General features: G+C 39.8%; 1 protein-coding gene across 2 annotated transcripts in view; it reads left to right on the top strand.

The window, feature by feature from the left end:
- CPQ (carboxypeptidase Q) overlaps positions 1–22,262 on the top strand; it is a 154,447-nt gene that overhangs the window by 111,888 nt on the left and 20,297 nt on the right. Inside the window, exons 7-8 of one of the 2 annotated variants that reach the window (XM_027692492.1) lie at positions 8,162–8,363; positions 13,983–14,039. In XM_027692492.1, the coding sequence (XP_027548293.1) occupies positions 8,162–8,363; positions 13,983–14,011 (231 nt within the window). In that variant the 3' untranslated portion in view covers positions 14,012–14,039. Of the gene's footprint in view, positions 1–8,161; positions 8,364–13,982; positions 14,040–22,262 lie in introns of those variants that run through there. The other variant, XM_027692491.1, reaches the window with a different exon arrangement.

Here is a 22,262-nt window from a genome sequence, read left to right as displayed (position 1 = left end):
TCAGATTAACCTCAGACACATATATTACGCATGCAACCATGCTTTTTTTATCAAATATGTTTCTGGAGAGCATCTCATGGTTCTCATCCATTGTTTCCTTTGTATGATTTTTCTAAGCCATTTCCAAGAGTTGAAAGCTGTGTATCTTCTGGCAGTTTCAGTGCCTTCATTAGTGTAAGGGTACCTGCCACCCACTAGTACATCACAGAGCACCTGTTCCGTTTTGACCATGGGGCAGCAACCCCCCAGGGGAATTACCAGCCCCTTTGCTCACAAAGGAGATACCTGCTGAAGTGCTCACTGCTCTTAGCTGTTAGCGAATAATTAGATTTGATCCCAGACTAGAAAAAGGGTTGCTTTTCCTTGACATTAAAGCTCCTTATCTTGATGAAGGGTAATGAAATTAAAGGATCTAAGTGCAAATCAGGCTCCAGATCTTGGAGTTTGACACTATATTTGTAGTCTTTTTCCAGTGCTTAGTGTTGTGCGACCCAGTTGCTAAGTAGGGCTCTTACAATACAGTAAATATAGTAAATAACTTCAAAAATGTGAAACATTGCAACGCTACTTTCTTATACAAGTTGAATGGAAGAACTGGAGAAATGTAATTTTAAACAGCCTCCTGTTGCAGCTCTTCAGTACAGATTCTCCTGCAACATTTAACAACAATATGTGAGTGCCCTCCACCAGGGCTTTTTAAGTTGTTTGTATGTTTACTCTTTTGCTGGCTTCATGAAGGGAGAAAGAAGTATATGTAATGGAGTGTCTGTCCCCCTTTTCATTGCTTTGGAGTAGTTTCAGTGAAAGGTCTGTGTACCATGAAACAAGGTTACAGTTATTTACCCAGCTGAATTAAGGGACTATGAGTGGCTGAAAATATTTATTTTGGAATAGAAGTATTGCATACAATCTTCTCAGAAAGCAAATACATTTTGTAGTTAGAATACTAAGAGATCCTAGGCCACATTCAAATTTACTTTAGTAACTCTGTTGTGATCGTTGTAGACATTAATGTGTTATGAATTTAATTCAAACGGTATTACAGAAGGCATTCTTAAAATATTTCTGCATGCTTTTATTCCTATCTGAATGATTTTTACAGGACTTGCCTAAACTTCTGGTGCAAATGCCATACATTGTTTTAACTTTTTAGTAAAAGTCAAACTTAATGAAAAATATCAATCACCAGCATTTACTGTGGTTTCTTTTTTGTGTGTTTATTACCAAGAAGATTTTATATTTTGCTCAAACGGCATCTGCATGAAAACAGAACTCTCTGAAATGTTGGTATTTCTTTGTTACTAGTTTAAGTACTCTTTGTTGATGCTCACATCAGGTTCTGTACTGTGATTTGCTTATGAGTTGCTTTCTCTAAGAAGCAAATATCCAAAAACTATCTTGTCGCTTTCAGGTGAAATGATTCTTCCCCAGAAAGTACTGGCTGCTCAAAAAACAGAGTTTTCAGAAAACTCTGTTTATTTCCTGATGTACCAAGTACTCTAGTGAAACGTGAGACAGGAATTTGTGTCTGATTTGAACCAAACACATCGAGGATTTTAATGAGTATTCTTTTATCCCAGCAAAATATGTTGACTGTTTGCCTACTGACTGTCCTCAGGCAATATTTTCTGTAATCAAAAATGATGTAAAATTACTGCTGGTTTTTTAGACCACTGTTGATCCCTTTCATTGCGAAGTGAAAGAAATGCATAAAGAGTGAAATGTTCAGTTGCAAAACTCCAATAAGAAAATAATTGCACTGTATTCTGCAGAATCCCAATTAACAGCCAGTAGCACCACTGATTGTATTAAGCACAGTAAAGGTGGCATAATTATAGAATTATATTTTACACCAGTTTTGAGTCAGAAGGAATTCATAATTCTTACTAATTAGGAATCATCTACGTAGTGAAAGCTGCAGAGAAAGCCAAATTTTGCTAAAACACAAAACCAGGTTCATTCTTTACACTGCCTGAAGCACGGGAGACCCCAAATCAGTCATGACAGTGTGTCTCCTGGATGCTTAGTCTGCATTCCATGTGGGCAAATTTCATACATGTCTAGTGTGAGAAGAACTTTTGTCTCTGCATCTTTCCTCTCTTTCCCTCCAGTGAATAGCAGAGCTGCCATATGAAACTGGTGGAGACGTGTTCTGAGGATAGCTGCTTCGAGTGCATACTCCAGGCAGATTGACCCAAACATGAGTCCTTGGTCCATTGAGATGTTCTGTTGTAAGAAAGTTGATCTCCTTCTATCCAAACTCCCTGCAGCTGTACAAGACAGAAAATTACTGCTTCTTGTTGACTCACCATGGTGAACTGTCCTCATTGGCTTATTTTCATTTCAACATTTCACCTTTTACCGAGATGAGAACCTAAAAGCATTCTGCATAAAACCAGGAAATATTAATGATGTATATGTGCCGTGATAATTTATAAGGTGTTGCAAATTTCTTTTCATATATCTTCTATTGAAAGTTGCAGAAGTACTCATTAGTTTCCTGAAGGAGTAAACATCATCTTTGATTGAAAGATGTTGTGCTGGTTTAAAAGTTAACCAGCAGGGGAAATGAACTCAATTCAAAAGAGAGATTTATAAGTCAGAATAACAACTTATTAAAATAATACAATAAGTACAATTATACAGACAGACAATTGGTTTTAACCCGCAAAACCCAAATGTATAACCCAGCACCCTGGGGTATGAACAAAAGTGGTGTACCTTGGCCCCCCCCGAGTCCAAAGTAAAGGAAGAGGGGAAAAACCTGCTGGTGGGAGAGCTGTTGCAGTCTGGTCAGAAGTGGTGATTGCAGTCCAGTTGAGGGTGGTGGTCTCAGTCTGGTTGAGAGCAGTGGTCTGCAGTCTTCCTCTGGATCCCACGAGTGGTGCCAAGGTTCTGAAACTCCCAGTTTATATATTCTCCAGTTCAGGCGGGAGTTCTCAGTCCCTCCCTCAGAGCAGGGAATTCCATAAAAGGGCATGAGGATGCTCAGTCCCTCCCTCAGAGAGGGGAATTCCATAAAAGGGTATCAGAGCGGGGAATTCCATAAAAGGGTATGAGGACAGGAACATAGGCCTCTACTGACAACAGTTTCTGGGAAATGGCATGGAAGGCTATAGAATACACAATTTTGGGTTACACCCATCCAGTGATGAATTGGTCCCAGCCGTTCTAACCAGGACAGATGTAAACCACAATTTTTAATTTTGGCAATGTTGCCTATTTTCAAGTGAAAACCTAAAGCCTTTCAGAAAAGGACAGTGGTGGGATGGTTATTCAGAGTCATAGACATTGTTTTGATACCTTCGTATTTGAGCAGTAAAAGGGCTTAAGTTATGGAACATATTCCAGGGAGAACACTTCTCTTTGATATACCTCTTTGTCAAAGAAACAAACCTCCCAAGACAAGGCTTCAGGTAATCCAATGCATACCTTACTTAGCCGGCTGCTATCTTCAGAGCTGTCTGCTTTTTCTTGTCTATCACCCCAGGGAACTTACAATACTGAATGGTCATCTCTGTGAGTGCTGGCAAGTCGATACAGAGGAAACAGTTGTTGTATTGTACAAGGCAAGACATGCCAGTAGTACGTTTTTACTGAGTGAAATGCTAATAAGTACATGACCAAATTGCTCCAGGGCTGTTGAAGTTACTGGGATTTTTGTCATTGGTCTGCCAGAGGTCAGAACTTGTAACTGTCATACAGAACAAGCCATAAATTCTGTGGACTTCGTTACGGACTGTTTTCCCGTAAAATGTGGCAGAAGAATATTTCATCTTGTAACAAATATATGAGCCTTATTCATACCTTGTCATCTAGCAAAATTTGTGCTAATCTTTAGCTCCAAAGCAGCTTTCTCCCATATAATGGGATCATTTACAAAAATTTATAGCTCACAGTGTGCCTGATTTTCCCTGTCTTCATTCAAAAAGAGTGTAAATGGTATGATCACACTTATGGCTATGGTGGTTATTATGCCTTGATGCTGGTGCATCTCTGCTTCCTAACAGCTGTTGTGGTGGTTTTTTTTCTCTAGTTTCCATTTACGCTCTTTTGCTTCATTAAGTAATCTTCATGCTAAACAGCAACTCAAAATTACACTACATCGTGTTTATATATTATTAAATACTTAGAGGATATTTTTTTTTTCTTTTCCAGCTGTCACATGCACTTAGGTGTTTCCAGTGGATTTTTTTGTCTTTCCTGTAGTCTTATTTGCCAGTCTAACAAAGCTGGGTGCTGATTTAAACCCCCTTTTAGTACTACAGGTGGGATGACCATCACTTTGCTGTGAGTTCTGCAACACAATTGTTGCCATGCCATGCTTGTTTCCCAACTGCTCTGAAACAAATACGGGAATACAAGTGTTGTTTCCTAAAATTAAGTGTAAATCAATAACAGAAAGCTGAAAACACAGTGTCAGATTAACTGATGTCCCTTATCACTGGAACAAATGAACCATTATTCAAGGACAGTGCTTTGTTGTTGTGTTTTCCTTGTAAAGTGATCATTTTTCTCAGTGGAATGAAAAACAAAACCAGTAAATGAGCTGTTGGACAAGTAATACTCTATTTTAAATAGCCCCAAATTACTGAAGGCTTTTAGCATTGCTGTTCCCTCCATTATACTTCCAGGTATGTCACTGCTTTAGCTGGGTAAGAGGGATTGCCATCAGTGAGTTGGTAGATTAGTCATGAGATGTTGGAGTCTAGTTTAATATCTGGTAAGAATGAGAGAGCTGGGCCTCTTCAAGCTTGAGAAGAGACAACTGAGAGGACACCTCATTAACGTCTATAAGTATGTGAAGGGAAGGTGTCAAGAGGATGGAGCCAGACTCTTCTCGGTGGTGCTGAGCAATAGGACAAGAGGCAATGGGCAGAAACTGATGCACAGGGAGTTCCACCTGAACATGAGGAAGAACTTCTTTACTGTGTGGATGCACTGGAACAGACTATCCAGAGAGGTTGTGGATTCTTCCTCAATGAAGACATTCAGGAACCATCTGGATGCAATCCTGTGCAATGTACTCTAGGATGATCTGCTTGAGGAGGGAGATTGGACCAGATGACCCACTGTGGTCCCTTCCAACCCTATCCATTCTGTGATTCTGTGATTTCATGTTACCGAGTTTTTGCCTTAGAGATAAGAAGTACTTATATTTTTAGTTTTCTTAACAGAGATAAAAAGAGGTTGTTTATAGAGAAAACAGAAATAAAAGGAATTAAAAATTAGAAATAGAAATATTGGCAAGGATCATGCCTGATGGTGTGTTCAGTGAAAATCGCAAGCTATAGAAAGCCAATTTGCCCATGTAGTAGTTATTGTTACGTTTCGTTTAAAAATTCATTTGAAGAGCTAAGCATGATAAGATAAAGAGAGGTGACCTCTTCTGTGACCAAGTCATAGGAAGATAAAGGATAAAAGTCTGTTTTGATGATGGCAGCAGGTCACACAAGTTTTAATTTTCTGGTACATACCAAGAGAAGTGGCACAATATCAAAATGTAGCAAATGAAATTACTTTCTGAAAAAAATTACATACTAAGTTTAAAATATTTATTTAACTGGTACATTCGCTATGAGCACAACTGAAGCAAACAGCTGAACCTGCAGTTATTTTTTTGAAATCTTTCTGTTTTGTAGTGCTGTTCCCTTGAAGTAGTCAAGGGGACAATGTACGGGCTTACCTCACTTTGCTTGTGGCTGTTATCCCTGCACTGTACATGTCAAATGATGGATGGCAAAGCATCTTCACTATAGCATGTTTTCCAGTATATATTTCTTTCTGTGTAAGTACAAATGCCAAAATAGCTGTACAAAAATGGGTGTAGTAAAACCAATCTTTTTTTAAGACTGCAACTTTCAAACTCGATGGTGAATAGTTTTATAAGTAATCCTATCTTCTAGTGGACTAAATAGGGAAAAAGCTTTCTCAAGGATACATGGTACTTCAAGTAGTTGTGACCCGTTACTTTTTTGTTCCTCAGTGAAGTCAGTTTCTCTCCCTAGGGTATTCTGTTTTCGTGCCTCTCCAGCACATTCTCAGAACTGAACAGCTTTCTTACAGAACAACAATATGATGTAATGTATTGTGGGTGGTTTGTTTACTCAGTTTTATATTAAAAACACATGCAAAAATTTATGTGAGAAAACAACAGAAGACTGCTGTGATACTAGCAGTTTATGAAGTTTTTGAACGTAGGGATTCTGTTCTTTCGAGTGATAGGTGAGATTTCTTCTAGGTATCCACACTGTTCAGAAGCTCACTCTTCTCCTCACTTCACTGCCCTAAATACTTCCTTACCCTTGTCTTATTGCTCCTCCTTATTTCAGCTTCTCTAAAAATGGGCAGAAGTGCAACTTTGGACACTCAACCAAAGAGGCTGAGTACCATAACATGGTATCTATGCAGTGCTTACTATACTTACGTTAGCTTTCACTGGCAATTCAGCAGCACGCTGAAATGTGTGTTGTCTTCCCTAAGTCTTGCTCCTTGGGCATGTGATATAAAGATTTGTATTTTGAAGCGTTCTTTCTGTTGTATCTGTAACATTGGAGCATCATCAGTCCCTTTTAGCATGCAGTGTGCTTTTCTTGGCCTGCTTCTCTCCCACTATGTTCAGAGGATCTATGAATCATGATTCACGTTGAGGCTCATGACTTCTAATACATCATTTGATGGTAGACCTAGACACTACATGTAGCCTAATTATTTACATTTAATATTTTTCAAACTGAAGATTTTTTTTTTTTCACTGTATAAAAATGATGATTGCCAGTTTGGTGACAAGATTGGTTATTTCCACTTTGATTTCCAGTAGCTGAATGAGTTTAAAGTATTATAACATTTACAGTTACTTCATCATGCAAATATTTTTTATTAATTTTTTTAATTGCTGAATATATTTCTAATGTAAAAGTAAACACCTCTGCTATGTTAGAACTTATTTCACTCAAAAGAGAAAAGTTTTGGGAAACTGTAAAACACAATTCTTGGCAAATTCTATAAAGGACTTCTTAAAACTTATATGAATCATTCACAGCCACCTGTAGTTTATATTTGGGTTTATATCCAGAAAAATGTGAAAGAATTCTTTACTGAATTGTAGGCTTATGTAAGCTGTTAATGGAATGGATCTGTTACTTGCTGCTATCATGTATCTCTTCTAAGGATTTTCATGTAACAACCCATGGCAGCCATAAATTTCTGGAATGAGGTCTGGGCATAGGAGTAACACCTGCAGTGAGTTCTCTTAGTCACATTGAAGATTTTCTGAAGTATGGCTTTTTTCTGCCTGACATGACCATAAAATGTTTTATTTTGAAAAAACGTTTTGTGCTTCTCCAAAAGAGTGAGATCTTCCTTCACATAGAATCCGTACATATTTTACTCCAATTAAACCTTTGTAACTGAGCAATCTGAGCAAATGTGGGAAGCAAATAAATTGCTCTGTATGTTAATTTTTGTTCTTTTAGCTAGAAAGATTCTTCCAAGTGCACACTAGACGCAAATGTTACTGTGCTGATTGTACACAAAATCTTACATTTTATGTTTCCTGTGATGATTTACCTTGGAAGCACAAACTTTCCGTGAAATAGATATTATTTCTTCAGGTCAGGAAGAACCTTGGCATTTCAGTCCTCCAAATGATGTCAGAGTTGACTACATGGTATATTGAAAATAATGTGTTTCTGAACAGACAGCAGCTGGCTTTTTAAATAGGATGTCCTTCACAGTCTAAGCAGTCTAATTTTAAAGCCACGGGACTGCATACCCTCCACACTGCAAGAGAATTTCTGAGTTTCGGGTCTGAGAAGAAAGGGAGAGCTGCAAGTGAAACCTGCAATATGGTAGTGATAGCTTATTTTCTAGGTGACACTTCAGAAGTCTTAAAGGAAGTATCTGGGGACAGCAGACCAGGCATGTTGTGGCTCCTAGAGAATATTGATGCCTCAGAACAGAACTTGAACTATTTCAGCATTTTCATACAGAAAGATTAGGTCCTTTAATTTATGCTTATATAGACGTGGTCACAGGAAGAATTTCTCTGCTTCTTAAACAAATTTGTTGTAGCATGCTCACGTTGACACCTAGAATCAGGTATATGATGCCAGCTAAAATAGCAACCACAGCACAATATCTTCTTTCCTTACATGTTTAGGAACATATCTCCAACTTTGATATCGTCATGGAGTCTGATGAGGGCACCTTCAAACCATCTGGACTGGGTTTTACTGGCAGTGCTAAAGCTCGGGAAATCGTGAAAGAGATCATGACTCTGCTGCTGCCCATCAATGCTACAGATGTTTACGACAATGCAGATGGAACAGACATCGATTACTGGATGAGAGATGGGGTGCCCGGTGAGTGTGGTTTACAGGTGACACTGCTCCCCCCGAGCAGTGCCATGTCAGATGGGTGGTCTGGTGTTTTAAAAATAGTAAGAAATGCTTTCTCCAGGGAGTAAAATCTTATGTAAGTAAAATGCATAAATGTTAAAAGGTGACCAACAGAAATAGGACATAGTGTGCATTTGAACTTCAGTTTAATAATGGTATAGATTATACGTAGAATAAAATGCCTAAAATCTTCTTTTCGGCTTTAAGGATTTATAATAATTAATCCCAGACTGGTGGTTTATAAATAGTAAACCAAGGCAGAGGGGAATTCTCCAATGCGGAAGAAATATTTTTTAATTATTATTATTTTCACTCTGAAATATGGGGCTTTTTTTTTAGGGGTTTATTTGGAGGACTGTATCTGGCTCCGAGTGAGGAGCAGTTTTTTGGCGAAGAACCTTGTAAGCTGTGAGAGAGATCCACCACTGGCAGCACCCTCATGCATGAGACCCCACACTAGCACAGAGACTTTCAAAGCACAAGAATTCCAACTGGAGCCCAGCCTGGGTGAAACCTTAGTGAATTTACATTTGAATAATGGTAGAAAGGTTTCATAACCGTGATATTAAAAAAATTATGGTCAGTTTTAAAATTTTAAGGTTCTTTTTCTCCTGTGTTTTATGACTAAAGTAGGCTGGCACATTTCTCATGGTAGTTTTATGACTTGCTACTGTATGATTAGAATCTCTTAATGTTTTATTAACTGCCTTGTTTTCTACCTTGTGGAAGAAACAGTGAATCATAGAATATATTATTTTTATTTACAATCAGAACCCTTTTCTTCTCACTCAGGGTGTACAGAGATACCATAAAGTTGACTGCCTTGAAAAACATATGGATTCCTAATTTTCAAACCAAAATATCTATGCTGGGCAAGAAGTATGGATGAATGGATATTGTTAAACAGCTAGGGATTCATCTTCAGCTGGTGCGCTGCTTTCTAGGCGAGGTGGAAGCTGCTAAGTGCAATGTCATTCAGCTGTGACAATGGTGTGCTGAGTTGTTTTTAGAGACCTTAAGCACTGCTGAGAGGCTGTAGCCATGCATTATCCTCCACACCCTAGAAGAGCCTTTGCTGGTCCAGAATTTCAGACCTAAAGGTCCTAAGGGAGCTGACTCGGAAAGATGCCCTCCTTGATTTGCTGCTTGTCAACAGAGACGATCTTGTGAGTGACATGGAGATTGGTGGCTGTCTTGGCCACAGCAACCATGAAGTGATTGTGTTTGAAATCTCTGTTGACAGCAGAAGTTGGCACTTCAACCCTGGACATGAGGAGAGCAGAATTCAGGCTGCTCAGAGAATTAGTAAGTAAGGTCCCCTGGGAAAATGCTTTTGAAGGTGCTGGGGTCTATCAGTGCAGGTCACTTTTAAAACATCACCTGCTAAGGGCACAGGGGCAGATAATGCCCAAATGTCGTAAGTCAAGCAGGCAAGGCAGAAGGCCAGCTTGGCTGAGCAGGGATCTTCTCTTGGAAATAACGCAAAAAAAGAAGGTGTATGTCCAGTGGAAGCAAAGTCAAGTGACATGGGAAGAATTCAGAGATGCTACTTGCCACTGTATGAAGAAAATTCATGCAGCCAAAACTCAGCTGAAGTTGAAGCTGCCAGAAATATGGGAGATAATAAAAAGCTTTTTCAAATATATTAATGGCAACAAGCAGTATAGAAATATCATCAGCCCATTACAGAATGAAGATGGTCTCCTCACAAACAGGGGCAGAGACAAGGCAGCGGTGTTTAACACTTTCTTTGCCTCTGTCTTCAAAACGGATGATGGACCAAGGGGGTCTCAGTGCCCTCAGCTGGAGGACCATGACTGTGAAAATGATCAACTCCCAGTCGACCCTGAAATTGTGTGGGACCTGCTGCTCCAGCTGGATCTGGGGCCTGATGGGATTCATCCCAGAATCCTCAAACAGCTAGCTGATGTCATCACAAAACCTCTCTCAATGATTTTTGAGCAGTCTTGGGGATCCAGAGAGCTACCAACTGACTGGAAGCTGGTGAACATTGTCCCGATTTTCAAGAAGGGCAAGAAGGAGGACCCTGGAAACTACAGACCCATCAGTCTCACTTCAGTGCCTGATAAAGTTATGGAGAAGATTATTCAGGGAAGTATTGAAAAATACCTGAAAGACAATGCTGTTCTTGGTCACAGCCAGCATGACTTCATGGGAGGAAACTCCTGCTTATCAAACCTCATTTCCTTTTACGACAAGGTAACCCACCTGGTTGATCAAGGGAAGCCAGTTGATATAATCTTTTGGATTTCAGTAAAGCTTTCGATACTGTCTCTCACAGGATCCTTCTGGACAAAATGTCCAGCACACAGCTAGATAAACACATCGTGTGGTGGGTGAGCAGTCATCTCACAGGTCAAGCACAGAGGGTAATAGTGAATAGGGGAACATCAGGCTGATGACCTGTCACTAGGGGGGTTCCACAGGGCTCCATCTTGGGCCCTGTATTCTTCAACATCTTCATAAATTATTTGGACACAAGACTGAAAGGGATACTAAGCAAGTTTGCAGATGACACAAAACTGGGAGGAGCTGTTAACTCCCTCAAGAGACCCTGCAGGGAGACCTCAACAAGTTAGAGGACTGGGCAATCACCAACCATATGAAGTTCAACAAGGGAAAGTGCCAGATTCTGCACCTGGAATGGGGCAACCCTGGATGCACAGACAGACTGGGGAATGAGGTGCTGGAAAACAGCACTGTAAAGGGACCTGGGGGTCCTGGTCAACAGCAAGTTGAATACGAGTCAGCAGTGCCCTGGCAGCCAGGAGGGCCAACCGTGTCCTGGGGGGCATCAGGCAAAGCATCGCCAGCTGGTCAAGGGAGGGAATTGTCCTACTGTGCTCTGCACTGGTACAGCCTCACCTTGAATATTGTGTGCAGTTTTGGGCACTGCAATATAAGAAAGATATTAAGCCATTAGAGAGCATCCAAAGGAGGGCAACAAAGATGGCGAAGGGCCTTGAGGGGAAGCTGTGTGAGGAGCAACTGAGGTCACTTGGTCTGTTCAGCCTGAAGAAGAGGAGACTGAGGAGAGACCTCATTGCAGTTACAACTTCCTTGGGAGAGTAAGGGGGCAGGCACTGATCTCTTCTCTGTGGTGACCGGTGACAGAACCCAAGGGAGTGGCCTGAAGTTGTGTCAGGTTGGATATTAGAAAAAGGTTTTTCACCCAGAAGGTGTTTGGGCACTGGAACAGGCTCCCTAGGGAAGTGGTCACAGCATCAAGCCTGAGAGAGTTCAAGAAGCATTTGGATGATACTCTCAGGCACATGGTGTGATTCTTGGGGATGGTCCTGTGCAGGGCTAAGGGTTGGACTCGATGATCCTTCCAACTCAGCATATTTCTGTGATTCTGTGATTCTCTGATAAGAACTCACCACTCAGCCTGTGTTTAGAAAATGCAAGGGTATCAGAATTATTTTCTAGGTAGGGTGTTGGGAGCAATACAGATGGTCCTCAGGGACTTTCATTTTGCTTCCCATCCGAGTGTAACTCATTATAGAAGAAGAGAGAAAAGTTTAACATTCAAATACCTTGTTTTCAATTGATAATGTGAGTGGTGCTTGTGATGGCAGTGTGTATTGAGCCCTTGAACACCATATCTCATCAGCTATGGTGCACCTGGAGCATAAACAGCTACAGCTTGCCATGGTCCTCTTGATTAGTCATTGGGCTACATGTGTAAAGCACACTCATCAGGAGCAGTGCAGGAATGGAAGCCGTCTCCCACAGACATCTGTACTCCTCAGAAACCATAAACTATGAAAAATATAAACGATAAACTCAGCCTTGGGAAAATTTGAATACGCCAGAACCAAGACCTCAGTTTTTAAATAAATCTGATTTGCTTTCCTATTAAAAATTTGTCACATTAATTGATAGTGGGGTTTTTTTGCTGAAGCTTTGGTTCATTTAACTTCCTGTTAAGGAAATAGCAATGTTCTTGCAGCATAAAGGAACACTGATTCTTTTTTTCCCCATCAAGCCCCAGTGAGAAGAAATTAGCTTCACTAAAAGAATTTTGGCTGATTTAGATTGTATTTTGTACTGTACCAGGGAGACGTCTAAGACATCGTGTAATCTTCACGCCTTGTCTGCAGTATTCTCCCTGCTTGAATAAGCCCTTATTGTATATAATAACATTGAAACAAATTGAACAGCTTTTATAATTTTATCCAATTTAAACAAGCAGTCAAGTGTTGACACTTCATCAATTTTATTTAAATATTTTCTTGAAAATATACTTGGTGGCTTTGCTTCTGCAACAGTGAGAGAAACTGTGGTGTACTTCTTGAAAAGTAAGAATGGTTTCTGACATAATTTCTTTAGAATTTTTCACATTTTCATTGTTAAATAAATTCTGGGATCGTCTTCTTATGTTTTTAATATTCTGCTCCTCCTGCTCCTTTTGGTCTGAAAGATCCACAGAGGGCAACATTTTGTGTGGTTTTCAGAGCTTTTCATAGCTGCTCCTGAGACAGCCAAAGAGACTGTGTCTCCTTAATCTCTTCTATTTCCAGTGTGTCTATTTTTAATGGGTATGCAATGAAATGTTATTTCTAATGTTACTTAAACATATGTGCAACTAAACAGGGGTGATTATTCCGAGATTTTAGGATGAGAGAGGCCAGGAGAGCTCAGAGTGCTTAGCGAACCAAAGACTGAAGCTTAACTGATACCTCTAAAGCACAAGCAAGGTGATCTGAAACAAACACAGCACTCTGGTGCTTTGTGACCGAAGAATATCAGAAATATTTCTGTCAGTGGCCTTTACGTTGGATTGTTTTGAGAACAGTTCAGCCCAGCAATGAGGAGTGTCTGTAGCTGTGTTTTTGTACTGATAGCCAGTTTTCAGCTACTGAAAATATTTGTATAACATTTGTTTTGCCTTTCCATGAAGCATAAATCAAATTTAATTAGGGGTTTGTGGTATTTCGTGCTGTGGTTTTGCAGTTTGAGGTGACCATTGGTTCTAAGACTGCTCCTTTAATAATTATGCAGTTATTTTTCTCATCCTTCTTTTTAAGCATTCAATTATGTATTTTTTTTTAGTTAGGGATACATCCAAACTGTGGCACATAAATAAAGCTGTTCTTTTGCAACACTAAGTCCTAATCAAGTTTGGCTAGAATTTGCAAATACTGGTGGGAAGATGGGTTCGTTGGGTTTATTTATTTGGTTTCTTAGCATACTTTTTCACAACAGGCTTCTTCAGTGTCTGAAAGGGTTAAAAAACCACTAAGCAAGCCCTGCTAAACCAGTGCTTGGGTATTTTTGTAGAAAAAGCAAGGTATCTGATGATCACAAATACTTGATGATTATCGAGATGCTTCGAATGTGATTTAGACCAGTTCCTAAGGTAACAGTCATGGTTCTGGGTCAGCCTTCCCTGCAAACCTTAAGAATCTGAGAAGGTGAAATAAAGTGATGTCAGTGAACAGCAGTTCAGCTTTAAATGGGTTTGGGAAGATGAAAATGGATACTTTCTTATTTTTGCAAAAGAATGGCTGTTGTGACACAATGGCTGTAATAGTTATGATGGGAACTCTTGTTTGTTAGGAGCTGAGCTGTATTTGAGATCGAGCTGACCCAGGACATCAAGCAACTCCCCAGAGGCGTGTTTCAATTCCTCTTTTAAAAATCAGCCAGTGACCTAAAGGTGAAACTCCTTTTTACCATGTCAGTCTGAACCTTGATGGTTGTTCGTGTCTCTGTGTCTCCACAGTGAAAGTGTCTTGCTTTTTTGTTACATTGCATAAAAGGAAGAATTATTCTTCCAGAAACTAATAAACCAGTAGTTCATCTAACTTTAATATTTCTTCAGAAATCAAAAATTCATTGTTAACATAATCTATTAGTCATTCAGATGTGGCAAACAAATACTCTGAAATATGTAATTTCTCTCATTTTCATAGTGCTTCTTTATAACCTTCATCTAAAATATGCTGTATTTTGACCTGAGACATCAGACTTTGACAGGGATTATTTCCTTTCTTATTATGTAAGAGGTTAAATCCTTCAGTTCTACCCCTTTTCTGAAGCATGCTTCCCTCTCTTACCCTCACCCCCATCATCCCTTGCAGCATCAGACTCAAGTGTAAGGCTGCTGGCATGCTTGAGCCACGCCTACTCCTCTGTTTGCTGTCAGCCAGGGACATGTCTGAGAAAGCAGTGTAATGGGAAAACTCCCTGACTTGAGGTTGCCAGTTGGACATGAAGAATTGGGTAAACTCTCTTTCCCAAATTGTGAGTAACCTCTGTTCAGTCCTGGCTATGTCACTGTTTGGAAGTGATACTCCACAGTAGTGCTTGAAATACTGCCTCTCAGTACTGTCCACAGTCTTGGGCAGGCTCCTTGGATCCAGTTTCTAAGCTTCTTCTTATTTCCAAAAGAATAAAAGCTGTAAAGAAAAAGAAGAAAAATCAGATTCACACAGTCTAGGGCTTCATAAGCCAATGCTGAAAGGCCGTTAATTTGAATGTGCAGGGGTAAGGGATGGTGCACTTGACAAAGACCTTCTTACAAGATGAGGGAAAGAGAGAAAAGTTTCCCTAAAAGTAGACATTAAAATTGATTTCTTCACTTCAATACGTAGCATTTGCATCACTTGTGATTTGAGATGCTTAGCACAGGGGATCACACATAGAGTTTTAGTTATTTGACGAATGCAAGACAAATGTCTCCTGCTCACTGATGGAGCAAAAAGTTGGACGAAACTCCTGAACACTACTCAGAGAACTAAGCTTTATGGATAGTATTATAAGTACTTAGGTAATTTTAGGTACTCCACAGGTGCTATGTTTTTGTACTTGCTGAGTTCCCGCTGCACTGGACATGTGTTGAAGCACAGTGCCAACACCAACCACTATTGGCCTGATTTCTTTGTTTGTGAAAATGAGGGGTAAGGGGCTTATGGTGTACTCTCCTGTCTTGCCTGAGTCTTGATCTCAGTAAGTCTGAGATATACCAACATTGTTGTCTGATAATTAGCAATATTGCATTGCTTTTACCAGGGCATTCCTTTCCTTTTAAATGTCTTCTTTTATCATTCATAAAGGAAATATGGTGGATAAGCGTGTTCCACTGTAAAAGCCAAATATTCTGCAACTTGGGCGGTATTAAATTAAACCAGTATGCTAAGAGAACAGCTATAATTGCTTGGCACTTAAAGAACCTGCTGTAAGTGCTAAGGCTATTAGACCTATTTAAAATCCTGATTACAGACAGAACTGTGTGTATTAATCTGTAAAATAATTCATTTGTTCTCTAATTTATCATTGTTCCATTAAAATGGGCTTTTGAAATTAGAAATTACTCTAGAGTAATTAAATAAATTTAATATGCTGCAACTTTTTATGAGGGTGGATACCTTAAAAGGCTCATAGTTTAACATAGTATCTCAGTTATATTAGCCTTTCATATGACCTTCTCTGCTTTTAATAAAGTTAATAAAGTCTTTGAGACTAATCATTTAATGAAAGGAATAGTCTGTAACTTATGGTATGTTTTCATATAAGTTGTGCTATTTGACTACCAGACAAATTTGACCACACTTTAACATTTCCTTCCACCTTTGTTCTGCTTTGGCTACTCTTGTATTGGCACATATTGGGCTACTTCTAATAATTAACAAGAAGCATCAGTTTTACAAGGTTTTTCTGTTTCATGTGGACTAGACACAGACCATGCAAATATTCATCTGGGATGGTGGTGTTGGAGAGAGGGATGGAGTTGAGCAATTAGGCACAGTGCCTGAGCGCAAATTTTCCTGGCAGTTTTAAGAGGGCTTTTGTAATATATTTCTCATTAGCAATTCAGTCTATTTAAGTCTAAACAAAATCAAAGTGGACAAAAGCAAACACCTTCTTCCAATAGGGTTAATGAGCTATAGAAGCACTTTGCAGGCTTGGTGAATTCTCTGTTATTTTGAATGTATAAAACAAGACTTGGGTGTCCTTCAAAAAGTAAAGAGTAATTCAAGCAGGAGGAATGGACTTGATGCAGTAGATACAAGGTGAGGTCCTTTGCCATATGTTATTCCGAAGGTGTGATGATAATGGGTTTTTCTGGCCTTAAAATATCTGTGAATCTGCCAGTAAATATTACAAGGATTTTCTATAATGAAATGCTCCTTCTCCCTTTTAAGGCTCATCCATTTCAAACAGACTAGTTTTTTGAATATCAAAAACTTTTGTCTTTGATTTGTACAACATTTAGATAATCCTAATTAGAATTACAAAAATAGAACCATCATTAACTTGTCGATCCCAGAGGAAATTTGAACTGTGAAACAAAAAATATTTTGTAAAACTCTGTCATATATTGCTGAACTTCTAAACAAACACATTGCTGATTTTTTTATTTTATTTATAGGTACTATCTTTTCTTAAGTATTTGTGGTGCAGTTTAGTTGGCAAAGTTTTCTTGGTGATCACAAGTGAAAAATTACAGCACATGGTTAAAGTAGCTGGTATTACATAGCTCTTAAAATCTGTCTTTCGATAAACTTAGACAAGACAGCTTTAAAATAATCTTATATGATTATTACAATAAATTGGTTTGAAACACTGACTTTTTCATTGCCTTTTAGAATCTTAAAAGAAGTAAAAGTCTTCCACTGCATTCAACCTGGTACTAATGCTAAATAAGCTCATTAATCTAGTAATGAAAACTTAAATTAAGGTGTTTCAAATAAAATCATAAATTCTAATGATTCTTGCACTTGTTAGCTAGTGAACTTCTTTCTCTTAAAGTTATTTTACTCTTAAAGTTATTATACTCTTCTTTCTGTCACTATCAGTAAGATTGAATTTCTTGTGTCCTTTTAGATGCTTAGTCTTCAAAAAGTTACATGAGGTGAATTGGTGTAAATGACTCTTGTTATTAAATAGGTTCTTCCTGTAAGCATATGCAATTCCTAAACATCTGAAAAATTATCAATAAATTTGCTTCTGCCACTCACCTTTTTAGTAGTAGAATATGCTCTGTCTCAGAAAAGAAACACTGAAAATATCTAACCGAGAATCTCTTAGATTTGGGGTGTGGTTGTTTTTATTCTGGCTGTGCCTCAAAGAGACATAGTAATTCTCTATTGTTTGCTGCCTAGGAAAGCTAAATTCTGTTTCTGTGGGTGGGAATATTCTTTTTCATATGAAAGTATTTGCTGTTTGTTGATTCTGAAAAAAAAGCGTCCTACGTTAACACACAGAGCTCAGTGTTGACATGTTGAATATGCATTTTGGAAGTATAATTAGTTAAGCCTTATTCCTAGAACTGTCCCTGACTTCACTGAAGCTTAAGCAAGTAATGAAGTAAATAGAAAGAAAAAAAATAATAATAAAAAAAGAGTTAATTAGAGTTCTGTAAGGAATTTGGAGATGGGAAGTGCTTGCCAATGGAAAAAGTGAGAAAGTTAAACATAATTCTCTCCATTTTTTTTTTTTACCTTTTTGAAATTTGACTGTATGAAAAATAAAACACATTTATAGTGTGGAAATGTTGGGAGATTTCTCACCAAATGTGTAATAATCCAGAATGGCTGTTAGGAACAACAGCAAAAATATCTGTGGATTCGTGGATTTCATTCCTGGGAAACAAACTGTAATGGCATCAGTATTAAAAACGTAAACCATTCAGTAGCATTCCAGGATGACCATGTGGAAACTGCTCTTGATGGGAGGGACAGAAGTTAAATGTATTAAGATCTGGCTTGCAGCTCTCCAAGTAGTATCCTGTATGAAGTCATATGATGAGTACCTCTAATAGGTTTCTCCAGGGCTTAATGTATCCTCAACTATTTAGAATTTTCATTGATGATTTGGGATCAAGTTTAAAATTGCAGCAAAACACAGCTGACGTAATTGCTATATTGAAATGATAAAGAATGATGAGAACAATTGATCATCCAGCCAGGGTGATTATGTGAATCTCCTCTGGCCAGTTTGTCCACACCTTTCTTGTACTGGAGTGTGGCAGTTTGAGCCACATTAGAAATCCAAAAATCCAATTTCCAGGCTCCCCCACTCCTTCACACAATTTATCCCAACACTGGAGAGAAACTTTCAGGCCAGAGGCTTCTATAGGGGAAGAGGAAGTATATACATTTATTTACACAAATAAATATACTGTACAAACTAAAGGCAACTATATATATATATTATTACACTTCTCTCAGTCCTTTTAAGCCCCTCCCTTTAACTTTAGTCCAGGAGAAGAGCCTTTCAAGGCTGCTAGGTAACCAGTCTCTCTCGTGGGTGTGTTCTGGGTCCCTGAACACTCCCTAACCAACCTTCAGCTGTTTCTGGAAGTCCTTCCTTCCTCACGAAGTCCAAGAAAGTAGCTTTGAGTCCTTTCTCCTTGGTCTGTGTCATTTCTGCTGTATGATCTGTCTCTCTCTCAGTCTCATACCTCGATTCGTAGGCTGCTGCAGTGTAGCTTATCAAGCGTCCTTTGAGTCAGTTTTCTGCTGCCCCTGGTCAGCTTCGGCAGGGCAACTCCCGAGCTCTTGTCCCATCTCCAATTTCGCCTGGGATTCTTCTCCCAAGTGCCAAGCCTCCTCCTCCGACCCATCTCTTGGCTCAGCTTCAGTGCTGAGCCTCTCCTCCACTTTCCAGCGGAGGGAAAGGAAAGCCCCCCTCCACAGTTTAACTGTAGAAAGGAGGAGGGAGAGGGCTTGGCTGCAAAGCCTGTCTCTCTCCTCTTACCTCAAGTGCTGTGAGTCTCTTCCCTCACTGCACACACTCAAAATGCTGCCTCTAACTCTGCTCTAGCCTAGGCAGAGTTGGGGGGCCGCAGGGCTCCCCTCTCCCCCCCCCCCGGAGGGGGGCAAAGAAAGAGCCCAGCCACCCCCTGGCCTTCCACACCTACACGCAGCAGATACCAACAGCAGAAACTGCCAACAGCTTCCGGTGGGCTGTGTATATATGATTTTTCAGCAGAAGCGAACAACATGAGTGGCGATTGGCTCTCCAGGGAACACTGCCCTGGCACCCAATCACCTCTGAACCCCCCGGCTTCCAGGGGGGGCCAATTTCAAACTATGACATGGAGTCACAAAAGATGTAATATATAAAAAGCATTTTGCCTTGGATGTATTGGCTGCCTTATTGCCAAAGAGGCCCATACATTACGTCATTGCCAGAAGGTCTCAGTGGTGCCTCTTGCACAGCAGGGCCTGCAGCTCCTGTTCTGCAGAGCTGCTGCCCTACTCGTGCACCTCTCACACCTACTACTGCCGTGGGTTGTCCTGTTCCAGTACAGGACTTTGGTTTTGTCTTTGCTGAATTTTCTGAGCTCCATGTCAGGCCACTTCTGGATTTTGAGCTCTCTGAACAGCAGCTCTGCCTTCCAGCATGCACAGCTGCTCCTTCCACAAATTTTATGAAGAAGCAACCCATCCCTGTCATCTGGATCATTACTGGGTGTGCAAAGAGTACTGACCTGGCACGGACCCCTGAGGGTCACACCACTCATAACCAGGCACCAGTTAGACCTCAAACTGTTGCTGGCTACCCTTTGAGCCCGGCAGCCCAGACAGTCCTTCTAGTCCATAATTTTCCTGGGGACTGAGGTTAGGTTTTCTAGTTTATAGTTCATAGAATCATCATAGCATCACAGAATGGTTTGGGTTGGAAGGGACCTTAAAGATCATCTAGTTCCAACCCCTCTGCCAAGGACAGGGACACTTTTCACTAGGCCAGGTTGTTCAGAGCCCAATCCAACCTGACCTTAAACACTACCAGGGATGGGGCATGCTCAACTTCTCTGGGCAACATGTTCCAGTGCCTCACCACTCTCACAGTAAAGAATTTTTTCCTAATATCTAATCTAAACCTACTCACTTTCAATTTGAACCCATTCCCCCTTGTCCTGTCACTACAGGCTCTTGTAAAAAGTCCCACTCCATCTTTCTTGTAGGCTCCCTTCAGATACTGGAAGGCCTCAATTAGGTCACCCCAAAAGCTTCTCTTTTCCAGACTGGACAATCCCAATTCTTTCAGCCTTTCCTTATAGGAGAGCTGCTCTCTCTAATCAACATGGTGGCCCTCCTCTGGACTCGCTCCTGGATCCTGCTGCTTTAGGTTGTACAACATTTGCCTTTTTTCTGTCATTTGGGACTTCCCCTAACTGCCACAACTTTTCCAAGATGACAGAAAGCAACTTCTCAGTGGCACTGGCCAGCTCCCCCATGCAGCCCATCCAATACCATTAATTTGTATTTGCCTCATTTACCTAAACAATCCCTAACTTCATTTTCCTATACCATGAGTAGTACCTGCTCCCCCATCTTCCCAATTCTGCCATGCAGAGACCTGAGAGCTACTTTTAAGTTTAAACCACAGCAATTACTTTCGTAGTATTCTTTCATTGCTTATTATTATTGCTAATGTAGCAAATAATATAGCAATTCAACAGCATTTTCCTCCCAAAAGTTCTAGAAGTTTTACAATGGAAAGGAGGCTGTAGAAACCTCTCAACTGACTGTGCAGGGCACATTGGAGGTTTGAACCAAGTATGATTTTGATCCAGAATCAGGAAGCTTTTAAGTGAGAGAGGCTCAGATACTAGTCAGAAAACTCGTCCCTTCCTGAAGCAGCAAACATATCACAGTTTAATTTGCAGGTGACATTTTAGGTGTAAATGTTTGAGGCTTCTGAAGAATGCTTTTGATAGTGGTCCAAACTGAACAAATACTAAGCTCAGAAATAATTTATAGGCACATTGTCCTCAAAGGAGCAAGTTCAAAATTATTTCAGTGGCGGCCTCTCCAGGACATCGTTAACATTTATAAACTGCAGAATGGGAACCCTTCTAACTGTTTGTCTTCAAAACTCATTCTGCAGATTGGGTCTACAGTGGTACTGAATTTCTGAAGAGCAGAATTTATTGAATACCACTTTTTTTCCCCCAGATATCTCTTTCCAGTTACGTTATATGTGTTTTCATGCAACAATTTCAGTCAATTCAGCTGTGGAGTAGACCACAGAAAAACACTTAATTGTGAAAGGAACTGAATATACATTTGTATTTTATATTGCCAAATTCTCAAGAAAGTATCATGGGCTGCATAGGAATGCAAGAGAGAAGGTACAGGGTTAGTCTTCTGGCTCTGATATGATCTGCAATCATCAGTGAACAATTTATGCTTCCTCAGTTTGCCCCAGTTATAGCAGTTACTTGAGGGTTGCTTATGAGCTACTTTTTGCCTAAAAGGTGCAATAAAGAGGAAGGAGTCATCATTACCTTTCTAATTAAGCTGGTCCATCTTCTGCAGGAATCATCCTGTAAATGTATTTTAGGGACACATATGTCTGTCTTCAAGGACAAAGCATGAACCTCAACAAGAGAAGCAGTTTAATGGAATTCTCCATCCAAAGAGCCAGTAAACCTAATTATGATTTACTGTCCATCAGGGCCAGTCTGTCCAAAGCTCTCAAATGTTTTCAGTGCCCATGACAGAGCTCTGTCTCAATCACCATGTAGGGCTTTAAAAATCCACCAAAGAAAATAGGCACTTCTCCTGTTGCTTAGATGGCTAAACTGGATTTTAAAACAGTTCAGTTCTATTAACTTTATTAAATGCGAGCAATGACCTTCTGGGACAGGAAAATTTTTGTAGTTGTTGCTGCTGTTTTTAAAGAAAGTTGAAGTAAAGAAATAGCTGAAAGCAGGGATTTTCAGACTCTAGTATCCAGATTCCTGAGACATTGAGCAGCTTGGTTTCTCAAAGGGTAGATACTCCATCCCTGCAAGCAAAGACATGAGGGTTTAGAGCATTGGCATTTTATAGCTATCCCAAAATCCTTTCGGGTATGTGTAACGTACAAACACCTCACCTC

This window comes from Neopelma chrysocephalum, unplaced genomic scaffold (genome assembly GCF_003984885.1).
Source record: "Neopelma chrysocephalum unplaced genomic scaffold, ASM398488v2 Primary Assembly neopelma1_86, whole genome shotgun sequence".
Classification (NCBI taxonomy): domain Eukaryota; kingdom Metazoa; phylum Chordata; class Aves; order Passeriformes; family Pipridae; genus Neopelma; species Neopelma chrysocephalum.
The sequence above is the reverse complement of the archived record's forward strand: the minus strand, read 5'-3'. Positions and strand labels throughout refer to the sequence as shown.